Source organism: Scyliorhinus canicula, chromosome 19, assembly GCF_902713615.1.
Source record: "Scyliorhinus canicula chromosome 19, sScyCan1.1, whole genome shotgun sequence".
Taxonomy (NCBI): Eukaryota; Metazoa; Chordata; class Chondrichthyes; order Carcharhiniformes; family Scyliorhinidae; genus Scyliorhinus; species Scyliorhinus canicula.
This window is the reverse complement of record NC_052164.1, coordinates 15539736-15560588: the sequence shown is the minus strand read 5'-3', so window position 1 is coordinate 15560588 and position 20853 is coordinate 15539736. Positions and strand designations below refer to the sequence as shown.

At 48.5% G+C, this 20853-nt stretch overlaps 1 protein-coding gene across 4 annotated transcripts in view; it reads right to left on the bottom strand.

Moving 5' to 3' along the window:
• Positions 1-2463: 2463 nt before the first annotated feature.
• The window catches only part of LOC119954200 (NGFI-A-binding protein 1-like), a 59624-nt gene continuing 41234 nt past the window's right edge, over positions 2464-20853 (bottom strand). For all 4 annotated transcript variants that reach the window (XM_038779215.1, XM_038779216.1, XM_038779217.1 and 1 more), the window contains 5 exons: positions 18485-18605; positions 14360-14479; positions 13453-13630; positions 7095-7310; positions 2464-2883 (listed from right to left, as the gene is read on the bottom strand). In XM_038779215.1, the coding sequence (XP_038635143.1) occupies positions 2828-2883; positions 7095-7310; positions 13453-13630; positions 14360-14479; positions 18485-18605 (691 nt within the window). In that variant the 3' untranslated portion in view covers positions 2464-2827. The remainder of the gene's footprint in view (positions 2884-7094; positions 7311-13452; positions 13631-14359; positions 14480-18484; positions 18606-20853) is intronic.

Below are 20853 nucleotides of genomic sequence, written 5' to 3'. Positions count from 1 at the left end.
ATCAGTGAGGTGAAGGCTACGACATCCGCCTCCGCACCCATTTCCAACCCCGGCTGGTCAGACACCCCGAATATGGCCTCCCGAGGACCTGGGTCCAGTTTCACGCACCACTTTAGAGATTACCCTAAAAACCTCCTTCCAGTAATCCTCCAGCTCTGGACAGGACCAACACATATGAACGTGATTCGTGCACCCCCCCCCCCCCCCCCTCCCCCCGCAACGTTCACACACATCTTCTACCCCCTCAAAGAGCCGGCTCATCCTCGCCCTTGTGAGGTTTGCTCTATACACCACCTTCAGCTGCATCAGCCCCAACCTCGCACACAAAGCGGAGGCGTACACTCTCCGGAGCACCTCACACCAGAACCCCTCCTCCATACCCTCTCCCAAATCGTCCTCCCACTTTGCCTTGATCCCTTCCAAAATAGCCCCGTAAACCGCCGATACTAGCCCTTCTCCAATCCCCCTGTCATCAGCACCCCCTCCAGCAATGTGGAAGCCGGGAAGCTCTCTATCTCCTTTCTGGCAAAGTCTCGAACGAGCATGATTCTAAATATTTCCCCCTGCTCCAGCCCATACTTTGCTCCCAGCTCCTTCAATCCTGCAAATCGACCCCCAAGAAACAAATCTTTCCGTGTCCTAATTCCTGTCTCCTCCTATCTCTGAAAATTTCCACCCCACTTCCCTGGCTCAAATCCATGATTCCCTCGAATCGGCATTTCCCTTGACCCTGTCCCCAACCCAAAGTGCTGGCAAAACTGCCTCCAAATTCTCAATGAAGCTATTACTACCAGACTCACTGAGTTTCTCCCCGGGGCTGTCGGGAGCGGCGCTGTTGCTAGCGCCTTCAATCCCGACCCTCTACACAAACTCTCCTCCATTCTGACCCATTGGGAGTCAACCCCTCTGAATCAGCTCCGTACCTTCTCCACATTCGCCGCCCAATAATAATACATCAGGTTCGAAAGACCCAAAATTGCTCGCCCCTCTGTAGCAGCACCTTTCTAACTCTGGCCACCTTCCTTCCCCATATGAACGAGGTAATCATCCCTTCAAATCTCTAAAAAATGCCTAGAGATCCAAAAAATCTCTAAAAAACCGGGAGACATTGGAAAATAAACAGAAATCGCACCAGCACGTTCATTTTAACCGCCTGTACCCGACCCGCCAGTGACAGAGGGAGACCATCCCACCTTGCCAGATGAGCTTTCATCGTCCCCACCAAACTAGAAATGCAGCTACGGACACCCCCTCCCCCCCTCCCCAATCCCGATCAACCTGCCCCCCAGGTATCTAAAGTGAGTCCCTGCCCAATGGAATGGCAGCCCCCCCAACCCCGGCCGAGACACCACAAAGTATTCACTCTTGTCCAAATTTAATTTGTACCCCGAGAAAGACCTAAACACCCAAAGCAGCGTCTAACGCCTCTTTAAATTTACTCACTGTCCCTGCATCTACCACACTCTGGGGTAGCGAATTCCACAGATCTTTAACACCCGAAACAAACCCAACAGTTATCCAGGTTAAAATGAAATCTCCACTTTAGAGTAGTTATTGTTCAAGTGGAGTGAGGATATAGTACTGGGTGGACTAGATTCTCGGGTCAGGGTTTCATTCAGCTCAAAGAGGCTGGTGCTCACTCGAATTTAATAATGGACTGCTCCAGGATTCATGCTGCCAATTACCCTCCAAACGTACACGCCTTTTGGGTGTCAGATGTGGACTGGATTGGGGTTGTCCATAACTGCCGTGGTTCACATGTGTGACGTTGTGACCTGGACACACTGTCATGTGTGACCTTAAGAGGGCAGCACGGTGGCCTAGTGGTTAGCACAACCGCCTCACGGCGCTGAGGTCCCAGGTTCGATCCCGGCTCTGGGTCACTGTCTGTGTGGAGTTTGCACATTCTCCCCGTGTCTGCGTGGGTTTCGCCCCCGCAACCCAAAAATGTGCAGAGTAGGTGGATTGGCCACGCTAAATTGCCCCTTAATTGGAAAAAATAATTGGGTAATCTAAATTTAAAAAATTTTTTTTTTTTATAAGTGTGACCTTAACAGTTATTGCTTCTCGGGTAGCATGGTGGCGCAGTGGCTAGCACTGCTGCCTCACGCCGCCGAGGTCCCAGGTTCGATCCCGGCCCTGGGTCACTGTCCGTGTGGAGATTGCACATTCTCCCCGTGTCTGCGTTGGTTTCACCCCCACAACCCAAAGATGTGCCTGGTAGGTGAATTGGCCACGCTAAACTGCCCGTTAATTGGAATAAAATAAATTGGGTACTCTAAATTTATAAAGAAAAAAAAAGTTATTACTTCAGATGGGGAATTACTGAACCTCAGTCAGAAAATGCAGGAGTGGGAAAACTACCACTGGCTCAATGAGTAAGACAGGAGAGGGTATCACCAGAGAGGGTGGCACCGCGAAGGGGCACAGAAAACGATAACAAGATGCACTTTAAACAGCAAGTTTCACAAAGCAGTAAATATTTATTGTGTTATTGCGGTCTGGAATCAGACAATCACTGAATGACATTCACTTACAGTGACAGAAACTAAAAAAAAGGCAAAAAAAAAATACTCTAATTCCTGAATCTGTGAAGTAAAAAAAAAAGGAACGGTCACTAACTATCCGGTTGCTGGTTTAGCAATCGTCAGTATATACAGAAATAACTGAAATACTCCAAAAAGTAATTCATCAAAGTTACACAAGTAAAAAAAAAAGATGTTTTATTAATTAGAAAAAAATGAATAAATACTTTTGTACCTGAATGAATTAAAAAAAGGAACCTAATCCATTACACTTTAAAAATGTCTAGTCACTAAGTGAAAGTTCATGAGTTGCGGTTTGATGTAACATCAGAATCCTCCTTGTAATTCTCTTCATCTTCTGTAACAATAGAGAAAGAAATATGATAAAAGGCTTTAAAGGGGACCAGTTCATCTGGCTCGTGACGTTCATTTCTCCCACTGGCCGTGTGGAATCTTCCACATCATAGACTCAAAGTCCTACAATAAATACTCGCTGATCCACAAAAGCAAAAAATGTCCTGTAAAACATTGGATGGTCTAAGTCTCCATCTACGGGGGGGCGCAGTGGTTAGCACTGTGGTTTCACAGGGCCAGGGACCTAGGTTCAATTCCCAACTTGGGTTACCGTGTGGAGTCTGCACGTTCTCCCCGTGTCTGCGGGGGTTTCCCCCGGGTGATCCCGTTTCCTCCCACAAGTCCCAAAAGACGTGCTTGTTAGGTAATTTGGACATTCTGTATCAGTGTACCCGAACAGGCACCAGAGTGTGGCGACTAGGGGATTTTCACATTAACTTCATTGCAGTGTTCATGTAAGCCTACTTGTGACAATAATAATAATTATTAACCACAGTCCTGTTCCTCACTTCACACTGCAAATACTTTGCTTATATTGGTTACAGAGGGCAGCCCCCCACCTCATTTTTCCAATGGCGAGGCGGCTCAGCTTTTCTGTGGCTCACCCTTCCCGCCGTCAGGGAACCCTGGGAAGATCTCGCCATCAGGATGGGGCTGGAAAACCCCACCCAGAGACTTTGGCCTTGAACTGTGGAATTTTATTCCCAAAATGTGACATCTCTGCCCTCTCGAAAAGGCTTCTCAAAAACTTCATTCATGCCTTTGGTGTCTGATCTCCTGTCTCTAAAAGCACATTGCGATCTCTCACTATGTTGACATTGCCATCCAAGTGCAATTTGGTGTTGTAGCATTCTGGGCTTTGGATATGCTGTTTCAAAATGGGAGTAAAGGTCCATTATAACATCACGATGGAGGGATAGGAATATATGGAGCCTATATATTCTTAAGCTGAAAGAAAGCGTTCGGGGGCAAGAGCAACTTCTATCCTTTCGGGACTGGCTTCCGAAATAAAATTCTGGACCACTAGGAACGCAAAAACTGTTGTGAGCTCAGGGTTAAAGCATTGTATTTCCCCACACCACACTGATAGCAACAGTGAGTCCACGTTAGAAGGTAATCGGTTAATAAACTGAGACTGTTGCAAAGTTGAATCAGAAACAGAAAGTGCTGAAATGTCAGCGTTATCTGCCTCTCCCCCAGAAATAGTTCACAGGCTGTGCAAAACTCTCGGATTTTCTGAGGAGGTGATTAGACATTTGTTCCTACTTACCCTGCCGGATGATTTTTGTTTTTAATTCTCTTACTTACTCCCCGATAAAATCCCATCCCCTGCCCCCCCGATAACGTGGGCTTAAATCTTCAGAGCAACAAGGACACAACGGGGCAGCTCGGTGGCGCAGTGGCTAGCACTGCTGCCTCACAGCACCGAGGTCCCAGGTTCGATCCTCGCACTGCGTCACTGCCCGTGTGGAGTTTGCACATTCTCCCAGTGTCTGCGTGGGTTTCGCCCCCACAGCCCAAAGATGTGCAGGTTAGGTGGATTGGCCACGCTAAATTGATCCTTAATTGGAAAGACTGAATTGGGTGCTCTAAATTTTTTTAAAAACAAGGAAACAACAGGGATCTACAAATTGACAGGAGGTTTGTAAAGAATATACACCTAAAAGCATTTGTACAGCTTTTAGTTGAACAGGGCTTTCAGGGTAGCATGGTGGCGCAGTGGGTTAGCCCTGCTGCCTCATGGCGCCGAGGTCCCAGGTTCGAACCCGGCTCTGGGTCATTGTCCGTGTGGAGTTTGCACATTCTCTCCGTGTTTGCCTGGGTTTCACCCCCACATCCCAAAGATGTGCAGGCTGGGTGAATTGGCCACGCTAAATTGCCCCTTAATTGGAAAACATGAATTGGGTACTCTAAATATATAAAAACAAATGCTGGATCTTTTTTTAAATTCTTGTATGGGGGTCATTGGAAAGGTCAGCATTTGTTGCCCATCCCGAATTGCCCTTGAACTGAGTGGCTGGCCCGGCCATTGTGGAGGGCAGTTAAGAGTCAACCTCATTGTAATAGGCCAGGCCAGTTAAGGATGGCAGATTTCCTTCTCTCAAGGAGATCAGTGAACCAGGTAGATATTTAAAAAAACAAAACAGGATGATAGTTTCATGATCGCTATTCCTGACCCTAGCTTTATAGTTCAGATTTTTATGAACTGAATTCGCCTGGGTCTCTGGGGAACCAATCCAGGGACATTCGCAATGCAGCACTTGCTCCTCCTTGAAATTCTGCTTCATGGCTAATCTGTTGGTTATTATCAATGGAGCGACTTGAGTTTCTCATCCTCATTACCAAAAGCTCCTCAAATCCCAGTAATTCCACATTTTAGGCCTCGATCCTTTGATTAGGCTTCTCAGCGAAAGGGATAAAATGATCATTTTGGAGGATGTGTGTAAGCTGGACACTCGGGAAGCTCACTGGAGTCCTGATTCCCGCCTATGAAGCTCATGACCCCAGTCACAGCTGACAAGAGGCAGATTTCCCAATCCGACGTAGAAAACCTAATGGCCGGCAATGAATTGTAGAGAAGCTGGTATTACCCAGTGTAGGTGCAGATCGTCATGAGGTGCAACATTCTCAGGCAAGGAGGCCGCAAGGAGGGGCGGCATGCGGCGCAGTGGTTAGCACTGGGACGGCAGCACTGAGGACCCCGATTCGAATCCTGGCCCTGAGTTTGCACATTCTCCCCGTGCCTGCGGAGGTTTCACCCCCACAACCCAAAGATGTGTAGGTTAGGTGGACTGGCCACACTAAAATTCCCCCGTAATTGGAAAAAAAAATAATTGGGTACTCTAAATTTAAAACAAAAATAAAAATAAAAGGTGGTTGCAAAAATGCAAGAGTGCAGGAATGTAGGTGGGTGAAGAGAAAGGGGTGTTTTATCCCCCCCCCCCCACCCCAATTTTCATCTTCTGCCCTTGCCAAATGCAACCACCAGCACCTATGCAGATTTTTATTTTTATTAATTCAAGGAATATGGGCATTGTTGGCTAGGCCAGCATCCATTGCCCATCGCTAATTGCCCTTGAAAGGGTGGTGGTGAGCTGCCGTCTTGAACCACTGCAATCCTTGTAGGTACTCCCACAGTGATGTTAGGGAGAGAGTTCCAGGATTTTGACATAGTGAAGGAAAGGCGATATATTTCCAAGTGGGGATGGTGTGTGACTTGGAGGTGAACCTCCAGGTGGTTGTGTTCCATGTGTCTCCTGCCCTTGGCCTTCTAGATGGTAGTGGCAGTGGCTTTGGAAGGTGCTGTCTAAGGAGCCTTGGTAAGTTCCTGCAGTGCATCTTGTAGATGGTACACATGGTACTGTTCATTGGTGGTAGAAGGTGCGATTATTTGTGGAAGGGGCACCAATAAAGCGGGCTGCCCTTGTCCTGGATGGTGTTGAGCTTCTTTGTTTTGAATTTAGAGTATCCAATTGATTTTTTTTCCAATTAAGGGACAATTTATTGCGGCCAATTCACCTACCCTGCACATCTTTTTGTGTTTTGGGGGCTGAGACCCGCGCAGACATGGGGAGAATGTGCAAACTCCACACGGATAGTCACCCGGGGCCGGGATCGAACCTGAATCCTCGACGCCGTGAGGCAGCAGTGCTAACCACTGCGCTGCCAGTGTTGAGCTTCTTGAGTGTTGTTGGAGCTGCACTCATCCAGGCAAGCGGAGAGTATTCCATTGCACTCCTGATTTGTGCCTTTGTAGCTTGTGGACTGCTCATTGCCTGATACTTATGTGGTCAAATGCATCCATGATATCATTAGACGTCACTCTCACCTCATTCTCATCTAACTAGGTTGTCGGGGGGGGGGGGGGGGGGGGGGGGGGGGGTGGATGGCGCGATGGATCGATCCAGAGATTCCTGTTGGAATCAGCACGTGGAAGAATAATGGGAGGAAACAGGAGTGGGCTTGGCTGGAAGATCCAACTCTTTCTGCTGGATTCTCGACTGCTCAAGTGAGGTGCTGGAAGGCTGCCGGTAACTGGAACCATTTCCCAGCAGAGGGCCCAGCTGGGATTTCAAATACAAAACATCCGTCTACCATGATGAGAAGAAGTCACCGAATACATCTGGCCCGCATTATAGCACATTACTTCAGAGTGAATGGAGCACATAGACATGCAGTGTGCAGATCTCTGTGGCGCACAAAAACTTTATTTACCGGAAAAAGCTTCCTGTTTGATTCTGGGGCTGATCCTCTCCCCTTCCTCGGTACTGGGTGAGGCGTGTTGCTGGGCCACTCGTAACCCCTCGTCAATCAGTGCCAGCTGGATCATCTGCTTGGTTTTGCTCTGGCATGGTCTGAAGGTGCTGGGAATGTCTGAGGGGCAAGGAGATGGTGCGAGACTGGAGTTTGATGTCATATCCTCAGAGGCATCTGCATCAAAAGGACAACATTAGGAAAGTGACACCTGCAGTTTTAAGCATTAACGTTTGATTGCAAAGCAGATACCGTTCGGTCTTCTTACAGTACTGTCCTCATCTCATCATCATTAGCCCCTCGCCAGAAACACTTAACGAATGATGGAATTGGAGGTTGTCAACACACACGCACACTTCTGTTGTGGAATGGGTGCTCTGACCACCTTTTCCGCTGATCTTTCATACCGGCAGCACGGTAGCACAAGTGGTTAGCACTGTGGCTTCACAATGGCAGGGTCCCAGGTTCGATTCCCCGCTGGGTCACTGTCTGTGCAGAGCTGCACATTCTCCCCGTGTGTGCGTGGGTTTCCGCCGGGTGCTCCGGTTTCCTCCCACAGTCCAAAGACGTGCAGGTTAGGTCGATTGGCCATGATAAATTGCCCTTAGTGACCAAGAAGGTGAGGAGGGGTTTTTGGGTTTACAGGGATAGAGTGGAAGTGAGGGCTTAAGTGGGTCGGTGCAGACTCGATGGGCCGAATGGCCTCCTTCTGCACTTTATGTTCTATGTTCATCCTGAGCCCAGTTTTTGGCAGTGATGGTTTTCCAATGCCTTTCACTCTCAGGAGGTAGAACCAGGAGGCAGGTCCCATGTCTACCTCAGCCAGAAGGGGAATCGAACCAACACTGCTGGTGTTATTCTGAACCACAGACTAGCCATCAAAGCTCACTGGACCTCGTGGGGAACTGTTGATCTATCACAAGCTCAGGTCACTGCTCTACAATTAAGGCAATATTTTAATTTAACAGGTGTTTTGAGATCTCACTTGCCTGCAGCACATCCCGTCAGATGCCATTTCTTGGCCTGCCTGACTGCAGTTATGAACAGCCAGTACCAGCTACTCACTGCTACATTTTCCCCTCCCTCTATCTCTCTCTCTCTCTGCAGAAGCTGGCAACTCTATCAGAGGCAAAAGGATCCCAGTCTCTCAGTCTGACATCCTGTGAGCCCAGTGGGTAACCAGAGGACACAGAGTTAAGTTAATGAGTTTGGATCTGTAACTCGAGGGACCTTTGAGCTCAGATCCAAACGTAAGAATTAGGAGGAGGCTATTCGACCCCTCGAGTCTGCTCCACCTTTCAATAAGATCATGGCTGATCTGACTGTGACCTTCCACCGACCCCCGATAACCTTACACCCCCTTGCTCACCAAGACACTATCCACCTCTGCCTTAAAAGTATTGAAAGACTCCTCCTTTTGAGGAACAGAGTTCCAGACTCACGCCCTCCGAGAGAAATAAAATCTCCTCATCTCTGTCTTCAATGAGCGGCCCCTTATTTTTAAACGGTGGCCCCATAGGATCCTATGGACTGGATTCTCCAATTTTGAGGCCTGCTCTGGAGGAAGTGTCCAGTTCTACGTCGAAAAGAATCGGCGAGGCCTCAGCACCGAGCGGCCAGCAGCCGCGCCACATAAAACGCACGGCCTTTACGAAATAAACGGCCGGAGGATTGCCGGGTCCGTGGCCGCGCATGCGCATGGCCATGACCTGCAGCGGGCAGCACAGTGGTTCGCACAGTTGCTTCACAGCTCCAGGGTCCCAGGTTCGATTCCCGGCTTGGGTCCAGTCAGTGTGGAGACTGCACGTTCTCCCCGTGGGTGTATGGGATTCCTCCGGGTGATCTGGTTTCCTTGCACAGTCCAAACACGTGCAGGTTAGGTGGACTGGCCAAGCTCAATTGCCCTCAGTGTCCAAAAAGGTTAGGTGGGGTTACGGGAATAGAGTGGAGGCGCGGGGCTTAAGTGGAGTGCTCTTTCCACTTAAGGGCCGGTGCAGACTCGATGGGCTGAATGGCTTCCTTCTGCACTGTAGAGTCTATGATTACAACATGGCACCGGCCACGTGCGGACCTGACCTGCCAGATAGTGCCCCCCTGGACATCCCCTTGCCACCCCACACCAGCTCTCGCAAAAGCCCCCCTCCAGCCAGCAGAGAATCCCACACGTATGTGTTTCTTTTTTTAAAAATTTAGAGTACCCAATTAATTTTTTCCAATTAAGGGGCAATTTAGCGTGGCCAATCAACCTAACCTGCACATCTATGGGTTGTGGGGGCGAAACCCACGCAAACACAGGGAGAAAGTGTAAACTCCACACGGACAGTGTCCTAGAGCTGGGACCGAACCTGGGACCTCGACGCCGTGAGGCAGCAGTGCTAACCCACTGTGCCACCATGCTGCCCCGCCTTACATGTTTCAACCAAATCGCTCACTGACAAGTTACGTTTTGTCAGTTCTCAATGGAGCCACTAGATGGGGCAGGGCACACAGTGCCAGAATTACATGCCCTCCCCCATGGAGAGTACGGTGGTGGAGTGGGGGGGGGGGGGGGGGGGAGGGGGGGGGGATTAATCAGGCGGGAGGGTAGCAGTGGAGTTCCTACCACCTTCTCCCTCCACCCCAATTAAATCCTTGGCGGGAGCTCTCGGGATTAAGGCCCTGAAATGGCCAATTAACGGAGCAGCAGGCAGGTGGCTCACCATGAGGGGAGCATGACAAGAAAAACCGTGCGGATTGTTTGTGGGCCCCCGGTGGAGGGAGAGGCAGGGTGGGTAGCTGATCGGCAATTCTGTGGCTTGGGCTGGTTTCATACCAAGAGAAACACCCGCCTCCAGTGATTGCAGACGGTTGCGCAATTGGCACTCCCTCTGGTTGGCCATCTGTGCTGGGCAAAGCCATGCAACACAGCCGCCAGCCCCTGATTGGCCAGCAGCTCTCAGCGGGTGGGTTTTGTCCCCATGGCGCCCTTGATCTCAGAGTAGGCCCGCCACTGGCCACTCAACTGAGTAGCGCTTAAAATGGCAGGCCGTCCTGAAAAGCGATGGCAGGGGAGGGGGGGTGGGGGGGGGGCTCCCGAGACCCCGTTGCCTCCATTAAACCCCACCTAGTGAGAAGTCGTTTGCCCCTTTTTAAAACTTGTAATTGCTCAAGAAAGGAGAGAGTCGGAGGCCATGAAGGATTGCAGCGGGAGAGATACTGGCTGGGGTGCTGCGCTCACCATTCTACACCTGTTCAAGTGAATATGGAAAGTTGTGGGTTGTTGAGTGTGCAGGTGGGGAAAGCCCAAACACTGCTCTTTGCAAGTTCCAGATGAGTCCACCAATTTTCTCTCTGTCTCCCTCTCTCCCCCCACCCCCTCGCTTGAGGCCACTAAATTCCCTAAAGGGGTGCAGTTCCAACAGTCGCGGGCATTCTGCAGTCTCACCCAAGCTCCCCGACACTCATTTGGTCGATATGAGAAACGGATACATGTTCCCAGCACAGATTCCCAACCGGAGGGAGTGCCTATTGGGCAACTGCAGGCAATGACAAACAGAGACGGGGCACCACACCCGTTACATACACACTCACGTCGGGAGTCTCACATATACCATCGATTGCTCACTGGATAGTGAACTATGGGAGGCATCGCTGCCTAATCTGGTCTTCACCAAACATTCAAACCTGTGCTTCAGATCAATAAGGGGCAGAAACCTAAAAGCTACAGATCAAGTGCTGGAAAATGGGATTAGAATAGATAGGTGCTTGATGGCCAGTGCAGACATGATGGGTTAAAGGGCCTCTTTCTGTGCTGTAAAATTGTAGGACTATGACTCTATGATTAAAGTTACTGTCCATTTTAGAGACATAAATTATTAAAGAGAACATTCTGCCATCACCCACACCAATGCTTCCCCCCAGGTATCAATTGATTGAGACTGAACCTCTGTGAAAGAATAAAAAAAAACAGTAGGGTCATATCAAACCAGCATGTTTCATTTGACAGCCCTCCTGTGAAGCAATTTTGAGTGCTTTACTATGGTGCAACGGTGCCACACATACGCAGCTTATTGCTCTACACCTCCTGTCAATCAATCATGAGAAGGCAAGTCAAGGGGAGGCACTGATGCCATGTTTATGACCCAGACCCAGATCCCAGCTTGTGACGGAGGTGTTGCAGGGGAGCCACCAGTGAGGTGCTAAGGGACAAGCGGCCCAATACCTTCTGCCAACTTAAACAGTGCTACAGTATTAGAGTCTGGGAGGATGCAAGACCTCCTCACCACCAGGTGGCAGAATGACAGGTGACTCTGAAAGTGTGGCAGGTGTTACTGGCTTCCCTCCGCACTATCCAAGACACGGTGGTCAGGTGGCCCCTCTCTGAAACAGAAGTGATCGAGTTAACCTGGTCTTTGACCCCCCCCCCCCCCCCCCCACTCCCACTCAAGTGGAGACAAAAGCAGTACTTTATGTTCTGAACAGACCAAAACGAAAACTGATTTTCATACACAAAAACGTTCTCTTTTTCCCTTCATTGTTTCCCTCCATTACAAGTCACATGAGCCAAGAGGTCCTTATTGGTGTTTAGTTTCTAGGCCAGTACATCGCTCGCTCCATAGAGAAACATAAGAGGGACGTGTCGCACTGCCTCGGAATTTGCCTTTGTTCCAGGAAATGGTTGGCTCACGTTTAGTTGAGTTCAAGTCTCACGCCAGGGACTTCAAACACATAGAGAGGAAATTTCCCCAAACCCCCTCCCCCCCTCTCCCGGCGTGCTTTCTAGACAGCGGAGGTGACTTGGCATTGGCCACTGCCGGGGTCCCGCTGGATGGGGGTCGCCAGGGAACCCGCCGCAGAGGATCGCCCTCTGCAAGACCAGGGAAGGTCTTGGCGGCAAGAAGGCTCGGAAAATCCTACCATAATCTAGTGTGGTACTGAGGGAGGGCTGCAGTATTGGAGCTGCTGTCTTTCAGTTCAGACACTAAGCCTAAATCATAACAGGCCCCTCTCCTGTGAACGAGATGGTTGTATGGCATTTTTCAAAGATAAGGGACGTTCTCCCAGTTTCCCTGCAACATTTGTCCTTCAATCCGCATTGCGAAAAACAGATGGTCTGATCATGTAACTCCTTGTTGCCCGTGGAAACTTCCCAAGATTCCAGAGACTTGGGCGGCACGGGGGCAGGCACAGTGGTTAGCACTGCTGCCTCAGAGCACCAGGGACCCAGGTTAGATTCCGTCCTCGGGTGACTCTCTGTGTGGCATTTGCACATCCTCCCTGTGTCTGGATGGGTTTCCTCACACAGTCCAAAGATGTGTGGGTTAGGTGGATTGGCCATGTTAAGTTGCCCCTTAGTGTCCAAAGATGTGGAGGTTAGGTTCAGGGGTTTTTGGGATAGGTTATTAAGAGTGGACTTGTTTGGAGAGCTCTTTCAGAAGAGCGGTGCAGACTCGATGGGCCAAATGGCCTCCTTCCGCACTGTAAGGATTCTATTCTAAGAATAATTGAAAATCAAGAGGTAAAATGGAGGGAGGAACTTAAAACAATCATAATTTCTGGGAAAAAGGTAGGTGGAAAACTATTAGAATTAAAGACTGACAAGATCCCAGAAGGCTTTCATCCTGGGACTTTAAAAAAAAAGTGACTGTAGAGATAGTAGATGTTGGCTGTAATCTTCCAAAATTCCTTAGATTCTGGACAAGTCCCAATGGATTGAAATGTGACACCTCTATTCAAGATAGGAAGGGGGCAGAAAGCAGTAAACTACTGGCCAGTCAGCCTAACCTCTGTCATAGGGAAAATGCTACAATCACGGAGGAGGTGAAATTTTTTCTCTCAGGAGTCGTTCGTGTATAGGATTCTCTTCCCAGAGAGCGGTGGAGACTGGGTCGCTGAGTATGTTCAAGGATGAGTTAATTTTTTTTGGATTGACAAGGGAGTCAAAGGTTATGGTGGGCAGACTGGAAAATTGAGTTGAGGCCACAATTCGATCTTATCGAATAGCGGGGTAGGTTCGAGGGGCTGAATAGCCTACTCCCGCTCCCAATTCGTGTTTGCAGTTTGGTGGTTGCGTTTCCCTTCATTATAACTTTTCATTACACTTGAAAGGATCTCCACTTACATAAATGGAAGTGCGGTCCTTACTTAGCGGCTTCCACAGCAGTGAGGCTGTGACATTTCAGGCCGCAAGTCTGTTTTCTGTCAAACTGTTGGAGTGCTTTCTCAAGCTCAAGTGCTCCACCAAGCTGTCCTGAGTTAAAAGGCGGCTTCATCGGAAGCATACTGCCGCAGCGTGCAAAGGACTGAAGAGTGGCATCGAGCAATGAAACGGTTAACTTACCGTCGCCACTTCCTTCCGACATCCCACCATCGTCCTCTTCCACAGGATGCATCCCGAGCAAGGAGAGGCTGCGGGCTTTCGCCGAGAAATATTTATCGCTACGCTTCTGCTTCTTGATGAGGTCGTTCTGCTCCTGCATCAGGGAGAGCTGTTCTGTGGTGACTTTCTCCAGTTCTAGCTGCAGGGTTCCACGAGGAAGCAAAGAGAGAGAGAGAGAGATAGGGTGAAGCAAAAAATTACCGGGCAGAAGACAAGAGCAAATAAGCACAGGGATGAGATGGAATCACAGAGCGATGGGCAGCGTTATTATAGAATTGAATAGTTTGTTGCTGTCACAGCGTTCTGCAGAAAGCCAGTTGATGGAAGAGCCAAACTTTACACATTTCTATATGTGATGAAAAAAGAGACATGTTGCTGATGCTTTGCGTCTTGGACTCATCAGGACAAATGCAAGAATGCCAAATTTCGCAACAATTTATATTGCAACAGAAAAGGGTGCTGATTGATTGCCAAGTAGACTATGATTAACTGAGGTGTTGCCTTAAAGAAATCAATGGAGAACTATAGGGCCTCAAGCTTCCGAGTATTTCAAAAAAAGCGCAAGGCTAGAGTATATTCCTTTCATTTGCGGAGAATGAATTGAAGTGTATGTCACTTCTAGCAAGTATAAACGAGCCGTATTACGAGCTCGACTGATTATCTTAAATTGGTCGTTCGTGCAGCTATTGGCACACTCAGGATTGTTCAGCAGGTGCTGCCCAATCCCGGAATCGCATCCAACAATAGACTAGTCCACTGAACACTCGAAGGGGGGGTACATGAACCTCTAAGCAGCCTGTTGTCCCCAAAGGATTCCGTAGCACAATCAGAAGCATTTTCACTGCCGCGTCGCAGGGTAAAAGTTCACCTGAAGTTCATGGACCTCAGCCACATTGTGGCTAAGCTCTTCCTGGATAATCCTGGATTTTAAGGTTTCCTGTTTCTGGTATATCCCTGCCAGTATGGCCTGAATCTCCAGCAGTCGCTCCTATGAGGAACAAAGAGACAAAACATGTGAGCTCCCCTTAGTACTTGGCTATATGAAGGGCAGCCTCTACCAGGGTTGGCTTTTATTCATTCAGGGACATGGGCATTGCAGGCTGTGCCAGCATTTATTGCCCATCCCTAATTGCCCTCGAGGAGCAGTTAAGAGTAACCACATTGCTGTGGGTCTGCAGTTACATGTCAGCCAGACCAGGTATGGATGGCAGATTTCCTTCCCTAAAGGACATTAAGTGAACCAGATATGGGTTTTTACAACAATAGACAATGGTTTCATGGTCATCACAATACTTTTTTAATTCCAGATTTAAAAAAAATTGAATTCAAATTTCACCATCTGCAGTGGCGGGATTTAAATCTGGGACCCCAGAGCAGTACTCTGGGTCTCTGGATTGCTAGTCCAGTGACTGTACCACTACGCCTCCGCCATGGCACCTGTAGCCATGCCCTGTACGTGTTAAGAAAGCGACTGGTGAACATATTACCAGAAGAATAACTTTCACAGATATTAGTCAGAGTTCGAGCCAACTTTAATCTGCGTTCACTCAACCAATTCCAGTTGAAGAACCCCAGAGTAGATGGTTCGGTATCCATAAGAACGTAAGAAATGAGAGCAGCAGTAGGGCACTCGGCCCCTCGAGCCTACTCTGCCAGTCAATAAGACCATGGCTTAGTTTCTTTTTTTTATAAATTTAGAGTACCAATTCATTTTTTTCCAATTAAGGGGCAATTTAGCGTGGCCAATCCACCTACCCTGCACATCTTTGGGTTGTGGGGGCGAAACCCACGCAAGCACGGGGAGAATGTGCAAACTCCACACGGACAGTGACCCAGAGCCGGGATCGAACCTGGTGATGTGTTAGGCGGGTTGGTTTGACGTTGACTGCAACTGGATGCAGGGAAGCTATAAACAAACGTCTAACACCAGAGATGATCCAACACGGTTTTATTTAAACTCTGAACGGCTGTACATGTTCAGCTGTGGGTTGACACTCTACTAATCCTACTGATGACCTCTTACTGGTTCGACCAGACTTACTGGCTACCACATGGCAATAATGTCCAATGACTTGTGCACTCTGACTGTCTCAGTGTCTGGGTCCCGAAAAGAGCGGGAGTCTCAATGCCCTGTGGGCTTTATAGTGGTGGTGTCCTGTCTGGTGATTGGTTGTTCTGTGTTGTGTGTTCATTGGTCATCCTTTGTGTCAACCACTGTCTGTCTGCATCTCATTATATACATGAGTGGATGTTATGACACCTGGGACCTCGCCGCCATGAGGCAGCAGGGCTAACCCACTGCGCCACCGTGCTGGCCCAGACCAGGGCTTATTTGATTGTGGCCTCAACTCCACTTTCCCACCTGCCTTCCCATAACCCTCGACTCCTTGTCAATCAAAAAGCTAACACAGCCTTGAATATATTCAGTGACCTGACCACTACTGCTCAATGGGGAAGGGAATTCTTGACTCAAACACCTCTTCTGAGAGAATAAATTTCTCCACCTCTCCATCTTAAATTTATGAGCCCCCTATTTTCAACCTGTGACCCCCTCATTCTGTATTCCCCCACAAAGGGAAACATCCTCTCCGTACCTGTCTTGTCAAATCTCCTCAGAATCATGTATGTTTGAATAAGATACTAATGCCTTTTAAGGAAGGAAATCTGCCAGCCTTAGCTCATCTGGCCTACATGTGACTCCAGATCCACTGTAATGTAGTTGATTCTTAAATGGCCTAGTAAAACGCTCAGTTCAAGAGCAATTAGGGATGGGCAATAAATGCTTACCCAGCCAGCAATGCCCACATCCCATGATTATTATTTTTTAAAAAACCAACTCTCCTTCATCTAAACTTCACGGAGTACAGGCCCAATCTGATCAATCTTTCCTCATAAGATAACCTCTTCATCCCAGGAATCAGGCAAGTTAATCTTCTCTGAAGTGCCTGCAATGCAAGTTTGTTCCTCCTTAAGCAAGGCACCCAAAATCTCCTTTAAGGGATATGGGGCAACGGTGGGCATATGGAATTAGGTTAATAAGCCAGGGCGCCACTGAATGGCAGGAAAGGCTCAAAGGGCAATCTTGGCCTATTCCTGTGCTGTACTAAGCCAGGCAGGCAATGAGGTGCCAGATTCAATCCCAGGCCTGTGCAAAACTGATCTAAACTAAAAGAGGGGAGAAGTAATTGGCCCATTGCTGATTGATTTGGAGGAAGGGGAATGAAGGGAAAAAGAGTCAAGGTTCGTGCTCCTGATATTTAACCAGTGAGTCTTCCTATAAAGAAGCAGGGTAGGGCAGGAGATTGCATGGTTGGGTTTAGCATTACCTCCATGAGTTTCTGTGAGGTGCAATTATGGGTGGCACGGTAGCACAGTGGATAGCACTGTTGCTTCACAGCGATAGGGTCCCAGGTTCGATTCCCGGCTTGGGTCACTGTCTGTGCGGAGTCTGCACATTCTCCCCATGTCTGCGTTTCCTCCGGGTGCTCCGGTTTCCTCCCACAAGTCCGGAAAGACGTGCTGTTAGGTAATTTGGACATTCCGAATTCTCCCTCCGTGTGCCCGAAGAGGCGCCGGAGTGTGGCGACTAGGGGATTTTCACAGTAACTTCATTGCAGTGTCAATGTAAGCCTACTTGTGACAATAAAGATCTTTTACTTTATAAGGACTGGAAGTGCCTGTAGCATGTGACCCCAGAACCTGTAGGGGCAGCACAGTAGCATTTTGGATAGCACAATTGCTTCACAGCTCCCAGGTTCGATTCTGGCTTGGGTCACTGTCTGTGCGGAGTCAGCACATCCTCCCCGTGTGTGCGTGGGTTTCCTCCGGGTGCTCCGGTTTCCTCCCACATTCCAAAGATGTGCAGGGTAGGTGGATTGGCCATGATAAATTGCCCTTAGTGTCCAAAATTGCCCTTAGTGTTGGGTGGGGTTACTGGGTTATGGGGATAGGGTGGAGGCGTGGACCTTGGGTAGGGTGCTCTCTCCAAGAGCCGGTGCAGACTCGATGGGCCGAATGGCCTCCTTCAGCACTGTAAATTCTATGAAAAGCTGTAATCGCCTCAATTGGCAAAACAATGTTCAATGGCAATTCACACCAAAAAAAGAGAATGCCTCTCAAAGTGCGGTTGAGACGGATTCTTTCACTATCTTTAAGGCAGAGGTAGACAGATTCTCAATAAGCAAGGTGGTGATAGGTAATTGGGGATAATAATAATCTTTTATTGTCACAAGTAGGCAGGAATGTAAAGCTGAGGTTAAAATTAGATCAGCCATGATCTTATTGAATGGCAGAGCAGGCTCGAGGGCCGAGTGACATACTCCTTAGAATCCCTACAGTGCGGAAGGAGGAAATTCAGCCCTTTGAGTCTGCACCGACCCTCAGAAAGAGCATCCTACATAGGCCCACTCCCCCGTCCAATCCCTGTAACCCTGCCTAACTGGCACATCCTTGAATACCGAGAGGCAATTGATTATGGCCAGTCCACATCTTTGGACTGTGGGAGGAAACGCATACAGAAACGGAAGGAAGGGCAGCACAGTGGCGCAGTGGTTGTTAACACTGCTACCTCACGGTGCCAAGGTCCCAGGTACGATCTGGTCTCTATGTCACTGTCCATATGGAGTTTGCACATTCTCCCCGTGTTTGCGTGGGCTTTGCCCCCACAACCCAAAGATGTGCAGGGTGGATGGATTGGCCACGCTATATTGCCCCTTAATTGGAAAAAATTAATTGGGTACTGTAAATTGTTTTTTTTTTTTAAAAAGAAACAAGTGCAAACTCAACACAGTCACCCAAGGCCGGAATCAAAACTGGTTCCTTGGCGCTGTGAGGCAGCAGTGCCAACCACTGTGCTAACCTTTCTCCTAATTTGTCTATAACATCTACCCTCATGGACCTTTCTGGCAGGGATCACTGGTCAGTGGCTTGGGAATGGATAATCCCATCCTGCCGCAGGGACGACATTGGAAATTAAACAGCAAGTGACACTCACCTGTCTCTTCAGTTTCATCAATTCTGCTTGCACAGTCCGAGTGTGAACTTCATCACGCAGGTACTGCCCGTTGGGATCCAGTCTTGGCCTTTTAGGTATTGGTGTATCTGCAAACTTTGATCTAAAAAACACATTAGAGATGATCCTAACCACTTTGGAGACGATCCAGCATTATCGCTGAAAAGAGGGACACGTTGCCGAAGCTTTCCCTCACACACTCAACAAATGCAAGAAAACCAAATTTCAAACAACCCCGACAATTTATACAATAGTGATCATTTGAACATTGGTGTTCGTAGCTTTGTTCTGATGAGTGCAAAATGAAAAGTTTCAGCAACCTGTCTCTTTTCATCAATACACAAGTTCTGTGATACTAAGCAAGTGCTTCAACACCTTCTTGTTCAGGTACACTAGGATTGCCAACTGCTTAAATGTGTTCTGGGAGGTTTCATCCCTGGATCTCCTGCCTCCTCCAAATCCCCGACCCCCCACGCACCTGCCATTGGCCGGCATCACATCCGACCTCGCAATGCACTGCGTCCCAGCCAACTGAAGAGCTAAAAGCCTCGTTAGTATCTAATTGGATGAGGCTTGATGGTCAGGCAAACAGCCTTGCTTTCCTTTTTTAAAAAAATACGTTTTTATAAATTTAGAGTACCCAACTTATTTTTTTCTAACAAGGGGCAATTTAGCGTGGCCAATCCACCTACCCTGCACATCTTTGGGTTGTGGGGGCGAAACCCACGCAAACAGAGGGAGAATGTGCAAACTCCACACGGACAGTGACCCAGAGCTAACCACTGCGCCACCGTGCTGCTTAGCCTTGCTTTCCTAACTACAATCTTTCTAAAACTAATAAGCAGAAAAGTTCAAAGAAAATGGAAGCAACATAAATTTAGTTTTAATGCTCCGAGGCTTTTTTTCTCCTGAGTTGCTCCCTGGAGACGCCAGGCATAGTCTGGGAGGGTGTTGGCAATCCTAGAATCCATCTCGCCACATATTCAGATAACATTATTAATATCCTTGATATCTACCAATTATTTCTAGGAAGCTAAGATTTGGAGATAAAATAACTTCTAGAAAGTGGTTTCACCGAGCCTGCACCCTCTTTATATTTGACATTTGCCAGGAATGGGAACACCCTTCATCGACAGGTACTAGTTTGGTTTTGCACTGTCGCCTCTGAGTCCGAATGTTGTGGCTCCATACCCCTTTGCTGCTCAAAGATTTGAGCATATGTTCGAGGCTGGCCATTCAATGCGACACTAAGGGAGTGCTGCACAGTCAGAGCGGCCGTTCCTTGGATGAAACATTACAGCAAAGAAAGAAGAAACAAAGAACGTGAAATAAAAACAGAAAGTTCAGGAAATATTCAGCTGGCAAAGCAGCATCTTTTTGTTATTCATGGATGGAGTGTAGGCGGCACTGGCTAGGCCAGCATTTATTGTCCATCCCTAATTGCCCTTGAGAAGATGGTGGTGAGCTGCCTTCTTGAACCCGCTGCAGTCCATGTGGTGGGCGTAAACCCAGAGTGCTGTCAGGGAGTGAGTTCCTGGATTTTGATCCAACCACAGTGAAGGAACGGCGATATAGTTCCAAGTCAGGATGGTGAGTGGCTTGAAGTGGAAATTCAATGTAGTGCTCTTCATATGTATCTGCTGCCCTTGTCCTTCCAGATGGTTGAGGTCTTGGTTTTGGAAGGTGCTGTCTAAGGAGCCATGGCGAGTTCCTTCAGTGCATCTGATAGCTGGTACACACGGCTCTTTGGTGGTGGAGGGAGTGAATGTTTGTGGCTGGGGTGCCAATCAAGTGGGCTGCTTTGTCCTGGATGGTGACAATCTTCTTGAGTGTTGTTGGAGCTGCACTCATGCAGGCAAGTGAGCAGGCTTTGGGGAGTCAGATGGTGAGTTCCTGAACTGCTCTTGAAGTCTCAGCATTTTTATGGCTAGTCCAGTTCAGTTTCTGATCAATGGTAGACCCCAGGATGTTGATAGTGAGGGATTCAGCGATGGAAATGCCATTGAATATCAAGGGGTGATGGTTAGATGGTCATTGCCTGGCACTTACGTGGTGTGACTGTAACTTGCCACTTGTCAGCCCAAGTCTGGATATTGTCCAGGTCTTGCTGTATCTGAACACGCACTGTTTCAGTATCTGAGGAACCACAAGTGGTGCCAAACATTGTGCATTCATCACTTCTGACCTTATGATGGAAGAAAGGTCATTGATGAAGCAGCTAATTTTGGTTGTGCTGAGGACATTACCCTGAGGAACTCCTGGAACTGAGATGACTGACCTCCAACAACCATAACCATCTTCCTGTCTGCTAGGTATAACTCCCAACTAACGGAGAGTTTTCCCCTCAGATT